The 10504-nt window shown below is 39.1% G+C and overlaps 1 protein-coding gene and 1 long non-coding RNA gene across 3 annotated transcripts in view; one reads left to right on the forward strand and one right to left on the reverse strand.

Moving 5' to 3' along the window:
* Nucleotides 1-238: 238 nt before the first annotated feature.
* Nucleotides 239-8112, reverse strand: dmrt2a (doublesex and mab-3 related transcription factor 2a). The gene is made up of 4 exons (XM_008419376.2): nt 7879-8112; nt 6409-6801; nt 2781-2880; nt 239-1485 (listed from the first exon to the last, which is right to left on the reverse strand). The coding sequence occupies exons 2-4, from the start codon at nt 6766-6768 to the stop codon at nt 461-463; spliced, it is 1485 nt and encodes a 494-aa protein (XP_008417598.1). The 5' UTR covers nt 6769-6801; nt 7879-8112; the 3' UTR covers nt 239-460.
* A 64-nt stretch (nt 8113-8176) lies between these two features.
* The window catches only part of LOC103470738 (uncharacterized), a 19612-nt gene continuing 17284 nt past the window's right edge, over nt 8177-10504 (forward strand). For both annotated transcript variants that reach the window (XR_534525.2, XR_534526.1), the window contains exons 1-2: nt 8177-8245; nt 9679-9870. This is a non-coding gene — a long non-coding RNA (uncharacterized LOC103470738). The remainder of the gene's footprint in view (nt 8246-9678; nt 9871-10504) is intronic.

Consider the following 10504-nt stretch of genomic DNA (forward strand, 5'->3'; position numbering starts at 1 on the left):
ATGACTAAATCAGTTATTTAATGAATCAATTAATCTGATTAATCGTTTCAACCTTAGTTGAAAATAATTTCCATCTAATTTGAAAATTAGTTGTCATTTAGTGCATTTGGTAAAACTAAATTAAAATTCAGTTTTTAAGTATTGGAGCGTTTGTTGTGAATTCATTCATTTAAATATTTTTAATATTTTGCAAAGTGACATTAAAACTCTTGCTTTTATTCAAGTTGAAAAATGAGATTTTTTTTTACAGTTTATTGACATGAGAAACAATAAACATCAGTTTAAATACTCTACACAATAACGTTATTAAAACATGCACATGTAAAATATTATATCCTGTACATTTATGTTACAGAGGAACAAAGTTCACACTGACTGTTTCTTTCTTTTAAAGCAGTGCTTGTGTTTTCATTTGAGCCCGAAACGTTTTGTAGTGCAAAAGAATGGATCCGGGTCCGAGTCAGTGGAATGCTCGGCTCACCGCCGGCCGCTTCAATATGGCCTCCACCGAAAAGGACAGAGACTCGCCGGACGCCATTTTGTTCCCCATGGGTTTGGTCGATACGTCCTTGCCGCTTCCCTCCCTGAACTTGCGCGCCGCCTCCTCCAGCAGCTCCCTGCAGTACGGCGCTCTCAGGTCCGGATCGCCGGGTTTCCCCGCCCGCGAGTTCTGGACCAGGCTGTGGAAGGAGTCGAGTTTCATGGACAGCTTAGCGCCGTCCTTGCTCAGCTTCGGGCTGTGGGAATGACTGTTGCTGGGGAAGGAGTGTCCGAAGCTGCGTTTTGGAGGAGAGAAGGCCGAGCACTCCTTCATTTGGGAGGCGCTGGGAGGTTTGGGGTCCAGCAGGGCGGCTGCTCGGGACCCCTCCAGTTTGGCGGCGAGCGCGGCCGCCGCCTCCTGCTCCGGCGCCTGGCTCTCGGCGGGCATCACTTTAGGCTCCCACACGGCGCCCGGCTTCATGTTCTGCACCGCCGTGGCGTTGAACAGGCACTGCTGATACAGCAGAGCGTCCCCCAGGTTGGCGGCGCCACGGGGCCACATCACGAAACCGCCGCCGCCGGCGCCACGCGACGGCTGCAGCGGGTAATGGCGGTAGGTGGTGGCCACGCTGACGTTGGAGGAGATCAACTCGACGTTGGCGGCGCTGCTGGGATACGGCGCCGGCAGGTCCAGGCAGCCGGAGCCCAGGAAGCCGCACAGATCTTTGGGTTGATGCTCCACCTGAGGCACCGGAGAGAAGCCGGCCTTGTAGGCGCTGAACTCTGCGGCGGCGGCGTGGTGGACCAGGCCGGCCGGGAACAGCAGCGGGCCGGCGGCCGCCTGGTTGCTCTCCAGAACCTCCCGCTCTTTGTACTCGCGCTCCAGCATGATGGTCTCCAGCTCCTTGTCGGCGAAGGCCCTCCTCTTCCTCATGCGGTCGCTCAGCGGCGGAGGAAGGGCGGCGTTGGGCGCCAGGAACGGATCCGGCTGCACCGGACGGTATCCTGTTAGCGCAGAAAAAGACATTGGAACATGTTAGCAACTCAAAATTTGCACATTTAAATCTGTCAGTTCCTATCAACAAACAGCGGTTCACATGTTGCAAGAGATATCCACTTTTTTCACTTCCGATACCGATATCTGAGGTTATACTGAGCTGATACCGATACGATACAAAAAAACAGCTGACTTTAAATTAGTGCTACCAATCGATAAAAATTACACCAGATTAATCTGACTCTATTGCTCCGATTAATCACGATTAATCAGACTTGTGATTAATCACTGTAAGCTTGAAATACAAATATATACGCAGTTATATATATAAGACTTCTTGAAGGAATGGCAGTCGGTGCAAGCCCCTCTTTCTGCCGCCCTCCAACTAATCAAAACACAAGAAATTATCCGATTTTGTCCATTTTACGTTGCAGAAAGCAGGAAACAATCTCCCAGTACTCAACTGCATCCTGGGGAAACTTTCTCCTCTACACATGCTTACAAACAGCAGCAAACATCTTCAGGAGACAACAGACAGATGAGACAGATTTTATTTTCTGCCCATATCAAAAACCGCCACTATTTGCAAAAAATGTTTTTTTATCGTCTCAAACCAAACATGTCTGAAGATTCTCAGTTTACCAGGTTTTTATTTTTTATTCTTTTCCTTATTTGTGAAAATAAGACGTAATCAACTCTTTTAGTCACAAATCAATCCAGACAGACATTTTGCAAGAGAAAAACATCAACAGATACTTCATGTTGTCTGTTTTGAAACCATCCAAGTAAAATAATAGTATAATGGCACAATAACGCAAGCATACCCTGTCAATAAACTTTAAGTTCTAATGAACATTCAAACACTGGAAGACATTTTAAATATCCAAAATAAATAAAACAACAAATAAAAATGAATTATGAAGTTTCTGTAAACAACGTTACCCTTCAAAAGGGGCTAGCTGAGACCAAAACACCAAACTGAAGAGTTTTATCATAAAGTTTTTGGTAGGAAAAGAAAAAAGGAAAAATAATAAGTCATACAAATGGAAATTATTGAGCTTGTTTTAATTTAAAATGCAATTAATTGATTTACAGGAAGTTCAAAGTCTTCCAAGCATTCACTAAAAATAAAGGAAGATTAAAAATAAATATCTGTGGCCCACGCCCCAGGGCAACATGTCGCCCTGGGCTGCCGCCGCAGTAATCCCTTCCTAAAGTCTTTATGACTGACGGAGAAACAGACGAGAATAAAAATGGATTTTGGAAGATTTGCAAAGAAAGGTTTATATTTCTGCCGTCTTACCTTCTAGGATGCTTTTGGCGAGCATCGTCGAGGGTCGGATGTGTCGCTGATAAATCCTCCTCTCCGCTGGAATCGGTTTCCCAGAAATCCCTTTCTTATCCTAACGCAGAAAAGAAAAACATAAACCCTGCTGTCAGGACGTTTTTCTTGATTCTTGAGCAATAACTGATTAGTTACAGCTGAGCTCAGCTTGAATGTCTGGATAATTTAAAATAACATTAAGGGAAAATGGGCCGTAACTCATGTTTCTGCTGTTATTACGGCGTTAAAAAGTGACTCAAAAGTAATACCAGGATGTAAATCTTCTATTTAATTTAAGCTTTTAGATGTTAAACAAGCTTTTAACTCATAATCTAACACATAAATTAGTATTTATGATATTTTAGCAAACTGTAGGTGGAATAAAAAGTATAACTCGAATAAGAAAAAAGCAAACATTAAAAGTAAATTTTAATATAAAGTACAGTAAAGATTAAAAAGATGTAAGTAAATGGCGTCTTTAATAACAATTATGTATACGTTTATATTTATTTTGACAAATAAGTACAGGTACATAAATTAGATTGAATAAAAATTAGGCAAATTGATATGATTTTAATTTATTTCATGCATTGTAAACTAGTTACATTCACATGAGCATCCTATAAAACATTAAGAAATTAAACATGTAATTGTTTAAATATATATAAAAAAATCTATTTTGTTTCTCAAAAGGGGAAAATAAAATGTCCGCAGATGTTAATCTAAGTTAAATATATTTTAGTTTTATTATTTTAGATGTTTGTCTCTTTTTTTAATCACTAAACTTTTATGTATTCGTTTTATTTTTTTAAATCTATAATTATTGGAGAAAAATTGCTACTTTTTTCCCCCAATAATTTGTGAATCTTTAAAAAAAAAAAAAAAAAAAAAAAAAGCTAAAACCCTAAACTAGAAGCTGAAGATCTGCAGATAAAATCAGAAAATGAAAAGTTTCTAATATTAAAGTTGTGATTTTTAAAGGTCGGGGAAATAATTATAAAACTTTAAATGATCTGCAGATAGTTAAACACAGTGAGGCTCTGAACGAAGAACATTTACTCCGTTTCTGCTTCTGTCGTTAATTATACTAATTTATTAAACTACTGAACCGAGTCAATTATCACTTTTTTATTATGCAAAAGATGGCGTTGGTTTAAAATATCAAAAATAGATGTGGACTTAAAATATTATCACAATATTATGTGCTGCCATGGCGACGAATTGTAAAAGTGATGATAATAACTCTATTGCTTATTTCTTATGTAAATATGGCCATAACTGCTGTGCANTATAAATAATTTTCTTCTTTAGGACACCAATGACAACATTTCATCATATTTTGTATTTATTTATATTTATGTATACTTTCAATAAAAAAAAACAATGGAGAAAAAAGTAAAACTAACAACAGTTTGGGAGAGTTTAGACAGGAAATCAAGATTCTTATCACAATAAGAGATAAACGATAAATAGAATCAGGTTTGAGTTTGTTGTAACTTAAACAGATGTTTGGGTAAAAAATACTTTTTGTGGGAACAAAAACTGTTTACATACCGATAAGGAACTCTGATGGGATTAGACTTCATTTGCATAAACTGACCGGCCTTAAAAAGCAGAAACTAATTTGCAGAGTTGGGCAGTAACTAGCTGCATTACTTGAGTAGCTTTGTTGAAAAAACAAAATACTTTAAGAAGTATGTTTACTATGTTGTACTTTCTACTCTTATTTGAGTAAAATTTGTGGATTTTCTTCCCACTGAATAAAAAATAAAAATGTTTTAATCGAAAACCCACCAGACTCAGACACACACCTGCAGTTTCTGTTAAAGTTTCGTAAGTTTTTCATTGAAAGAAGCTGATTTGCAAACATTTCCTTTTGCTTGATTTTGTTTTTTAAATGAATTATTGTCAATTTTGTCCTAAAATCACATAAATTTCCACTTAACTTTACATTTTGGTTCATCTGGTGATGTGATTGTTAAATATTAAATGACTGATAATTTGATCAGTTACTCAGTACTTGAGTAAACTTTTTAAGAAATGCTTTTTTTACTCTTGAGTAATTTCTTGGACGGATATTTTTTACTTTTAGTTAAAATATGTGAAGTAGTGCTGCTCTTACTAATTGAGTAACATTTTTGGGTACTTCCTTAATTTGTTAATTTGGTACCACTTTACTATAATGCTCCCATTATTGATTGTTAATAAACTAATTAATCTCTAAGCACTTTATAAATCACTAATAACTGTTTATTATGCACTAATTGCATAATAAGCAATGCAATTAAGACGGAGACGGAAACTAAATCTACTGGTTTCTAATAGTGAGCCAAATCTGTTCACTTATATTTTATCTAACCAGGGTGTCCAAAGTGTGGCCCGGGGTCCGTTTGCGGCCCTTGGATTGATTACATGTGGCCTCAGACTTCAACACAAGAAAGATACAAATTTGGACATTTGGTATAGATGGAGACTTTCTGTCTTTCATTTGGTAAAAATGACCACAAACAAGTGAAATCTTCTCACAATAGAAAATATTGGCTATAACTCAAAGGACTCGTCTTTAAATCGCCACGTTTCCTCATTCTCCTCAAGAACCAGTGACTTTTATGCAAAAGCAAACTTTGTTTGACCCGGATCTGCTTTTAATTAGTTTAATAAAAAATACAGCAATCATTCTCAAAGAAAGCCTGACCTAAATCCTGACTTTATTCACCAGAACTGATTAAACTGTGTTCTACATTTTTAGAAAATTAGCAAAATTATTTTTAATAAGGAAAATCTAGAACCCTTTTAAAGTTTTGGATCTAATAATTTACACACCCAGTCTAAGAGCTGCAGGCTCAGTTTATGGTAGTTTAGTTTAATGTTGAGTGGGTAAAAAAAACATTCCAGGATCTAGAGTTGTTGACTAGCTTGTAAGAACAATAAACATTTATAAATGTAATGTTTTTATAGCGTACAACAGGGGTGTCCAAGCTGTGGCCTGGGGGCCACGTTTGGCCTTTTTGATTCATTTTCTGTGGCCCTTCACTGTAATTCAAGAATGGCACAAATTTGGCCAACTGGATGAGATTTTACATGCCAAGTTTATATCCGCTTAAATGGAAAATATTAAGTACAACACTAAGAGTTTTTATTTTATTTCATAATAAGTCGTGCCACAAACACCCAGCAGGTTTTTACTGAAAATTATACTTTGGCAAACCCATTCATGACATTAGGCTAAATACAGCAAAGGTTGTGATAAAAACTTGCTGGGAATAAAAAAAAAACATTTTATAAACTTAAAAATCTGAAAATAATAAACCCAAAACGTTAAATAACTGTAAACATTTAGCCAAATATTATGTGTTTTATTAATTGTGCAGATAAAAGAGAAACAACATTTTGGCCCCTGAATATTCTCAGTTTGGAAACTTTTGGCCCTCAGTGCAAAAAGTTTGGACACCCCTGGCATACAGTCTCCTTCTGACCCTTCCTTATTAATAACTATCATTATGCATTGAAGTGTTTGTGGATTAACTGGTGAGATGTAAACTACTTATTAACGGTAGAAGTGGTGCCGGCCGTCATTTTTAAGGGGTAAAATGTTTTTTGCACTGACCTCCGTGGCCTGCTGCCTCCTCAGGGCCACCTGCGCCGCCATCACCCGCTGCCTCTCCACCACCAGCAGGCAGTTGGCGCACTGGCAGTCCCTCCACCTGCAGAAGCGCTTGTGGCCCTTCAGGCAGGAAACCACGCCGTGGTTGCGGCAGCGGGCGCATTTCGGCGTACGGCTCAGCTTCCTCTGGTCGCCCGAGCTCAGGCCGCTGGGGCCCGGCTTGCCGTCCCCCTTCTCGGCGTCCCCGTCGCCGTCGTCCTCGCCGAGCGGCGCGGAGCCCGGCCGGCTGCAGCACATCGAGTCCTCCGGCAGCTCGTCGCTCTCCGCCTCCAGGCTCTCCACGTCGATCTCAAAGTCTGCCATGTCCTCCTCCTCCGCGTTCAGCGCAGGTTATTTCTGCAGAAACAAATCGGCCGAGTTGATTTGGAGCAGCACGTTTCAGCAACGAGGCAGTTCAAAGTGCTTTACATCATGACAGCACGAAATAAAAGTCATCAATAATTGAAACGTTACATTTGACCCAGATTACATATGAAAATGTTCGTTAGTGTTTAAAGAAACTCGGTGTTTCGGCTGTTTTACAATTTTCCTCAAGTTTGTTCCAGATCTGTGATGCATAGAAGCTGAAATAATAAAACAAACAAAAAACCTCGAAACTTTCATTTCATTAATTTGACAGGAACAATGCACTCAAAACTGCGTGTCACCAAGAGTATATTTCTGGAGCTAATTCACAACAGCAATCTTATTGGTCATTTAAAAGCATTAAAATACATGAAATGTATTCAAAATGCAATATATACGTTTTCCTGCCTAAACTGTGCAACCTCCAAATTCACATATTACTATACAGTAAGACTAAGAAATCAAAGTACAATAATAATACATTCGTTTTTCTGCCTTCATATATAAAAACAACTCTGCAGACTTCAAATTTATATAAATATCCCCATCAGATAACATAAAAGCTTAATTTAAGTTAGTTTATAACATATTTTTTGTTAGAACTGTTGTGTTGTTGGTAAAACACTCAAAAGTGGAGATAAATTTATTTTCTTTAACTTTTAGTGAAATAATAATAAAACAGTAGCTCTTATTTAAGATAGTCAAGAAGACGTGTCATTATGATTTCCTTATATTTTGATACCCGAGTCTTATTATTAAATTGATATCAATGATTTTAACAAATGTAGCTTTTTTTTTATCATTTTTCCCAATGAGATATTAATTTACAGTTTTCCACAGCAGTAACTTCAATCCTCAAACCTAAAGACAGTAAATAAAAAGTGTTACAAGCGTGAAAAAACCCACAAGACAGCATAATTATGAAGCTAAAGTTTTATCCTGTCTGGATATGTATCTGGCTATCACTAAAATGTCATTTTAAGTCACTATCTTAGGGGGAAAAAGACAGTTAAAGCACCGAGGTTCTTCAGCCTGAATCAAAAACCACAATAACCGAGTTCGGCTCACCTTCAGCGGTCCGGGCGGAGCGCTAACCAGCCTCCGGTGGTCCGGGCGGAGCGGTAATCAGGCTCTCCGGGCTGTGATGGATGACACACGCCGCCCCGGCTCCAGCTTTGAAGGCTAATTAGATGTTAATTGAGCGGATGAATGAGGGTCGCACCGCGAACACGTCCAACTTTCTTCTGGAGCCGAAACACCAGAGTGACACTCCTATGAACCGCGCTGGGCTTCGGCTTCCCGCGCTCTGATTGGCTGGTTCCAAAGCCGGTCCCAGCCAATAGGATTGCGCTGAAGTCTCACGGGGCGGGACGGAAGCTAGTCCTCCTAACGGCTGGAAATGGTAACGGTCAACTGTAAGTTGATATCTTCTAAGGTAATGTTTTTCTGAAAATAGCAATAATCTGAATAAGTCTTTCCGAAAAGTGGAAAGGATACCTGTTCTACAATGTTAGTAGCTGCTACAGGACCTTAATTCAACGTTGGTGCATAAAGTTATCCCTGTAATCAAAAAGAAAGCTAATCACGAGCTAGCTTTGGGGAGGGAGGGGGGGGGCGACACAGGGCCGGCCCAAGGGGTATGCGAGATAAGCTGCTTCACCACAAGAGGGCCCCAAAAGCACAAAGCTATAGCTATATACAGAGAGAGAGAGCTACAGATATATAGATGGAGATATTTATGTATTCTATATGTGTATTTTATATTTTAGCAGCTAAATTAACATAAAATGAATTAATTATGGACCCTACTGTTGTTTGAAATTGCTTTTTAAAACTCAGTTTTGTAAAATAAATAAATAAAATTGGTTTATTTTTGCAAACTTCTATGAGAGCATTTCTTTCCCATCACACAAGTCACATGATCAACAACCAGATGCAAACCATGAAGTAGATAACCGGAAGTAGTAATTAAATAAAGTTATTTAATGACTTACCATGTCAACAAGCTTATTATATTATTTCAGTTGCGTTTCTTATTTAATGGAAACACATCAGTTGCGAAATTATGTTTTTTTTTCTTCACCAGCTGAATATTGACTAAGTTTTGCACACATTTGTAATGGAAACGCAGCTATTGTGAAACAAACTGCAGGTTGAAGTTTGTCCTCCTGGCAGGACGACCAGAATGTTTTCACAACAATCCCACAAGAGATTAAAAGGCAAAAACACAAAGTCAGCGTGGAGCGCAGTTACTCCCTGGCCAGCCTCTGATATTTCCATCTGATTCCATTTTAAAGATAATCCTAAACCCATCGAGATTAAGATAATCCAGATATGTTCACATGTTTCCTGCTCTAGTATCGCTGGGTGTGACCTGAGGCTCTTAAAGACAAAAGAATGTCCCTTTGTGTGCATTTTGCTGCCTTCCAGTAAGATTTACTGAAGGATTAAAGAAGACAAGCAGTTATTTACCCAGAGTCGACTGACTGCTGTGGGAACGGACCACGAGATAAGACACGACAGGCCTCCGAGCTTTTGTCCACGGCGGGGAAATTAATGGCCGGCGTGGCGTGAAAAGGAGAACGTGGAGGCATTTTGAGTTCGCGTCACGGATGGACTGCGTTTTAAAGAGAGAAAAGGTGTTTTTTTTATTATTAGGATTTTCAAGTAAACCAATAAAAAATGAACCACCATATGCTGAATAAATGTCTCTCTTTGGATTTTTTTTTGACAGCATGAACACAAAATGTCGATTATTTTCAGTAATTTCACAGATGTTGAGTGTTTAACAAATATATTATTTCCCTTTGACATTCCCCTGGCCCGACTTCCCGACCGTGCGGCTCTAAACTGCGGCTTTTCCTCCAGATGATGACTCCTAACTGCTCCTCCATGTGCCGAAGGTGAAGACGTCAGGCCTGCAGGTGCAGCTTCATCCGCCTCTTCTCCCTAATTTACTGCGGAGGTTAGGAGCGGGCCACCCCGCGCTGCCGTCTCCACGCCAGGAATGCTTTGAAGTAGCAGAGCCGGACGGCCGGAGAAGAGGATCCGAGCGTCCAGGTGAAAAGTGTTGTCTGTGTCAGGCGCTTTTTAACGGGCCAAACATCCGCTCCGCAGAGCCAGGAGTTAATCTAACTGGTTCCACTGGATCACACGGGGATCTTTGCTCTTTTTTCCGGAGAGGAACCCCCTGCGACCCGGGAGGAGTTTCAAAAATGTTCCAACTCTTGGATTGGAAGAAAAGTTTCATATTTTTCTCTAGCTGGAGAAATGCAACCTTATAGATGATTTATTATTAGAAAGCTGTAAGCAGAGGTGGGACAGTGTAACCAAAAACTACACCTAAAAGTAGCGTAAAAATGTATTTGGTAAAAATGAACTGATCAAACTTTAAATCATTACTTCAAATTATAATACATTTGGATTTTTGTGACTAAAACGTGTTAGTTTTTCATTCAGTCGGTAGAAAATCCAGACATTTTACTCAAGTAGGAAAGTAAAAAGTACCACATAAAAGTAGATTTTAAAAAAAATCTTAATTAAATGCATCAGAGTAAATGTAATTAAGGAATATATGAAATGAAGTTGGCACAGATGGTTATCTATCTATCTATCTATCTATCTATCTATCTATCTATCTATCTATCTATCTATCTATCTATCTATCTATCTATCTATCTATCTATCTATCTAT

The sequence above is a fragment of the Poecilia reticulata genome, linkage group LG9 (genome assembly GCF_000633615.1).
Source record: "Poecilia reticulata strain Guanapo linkage group LG9, Guppy_female_1.0+MT, whole genome shotgun sequence".
Lineage (NCBI taxonomy): Eukaryota > Metazoa > Chordata > Actinopteri > Cyprinodontiformes > Poeciliidae > Poecilia > Poecilia reticulata.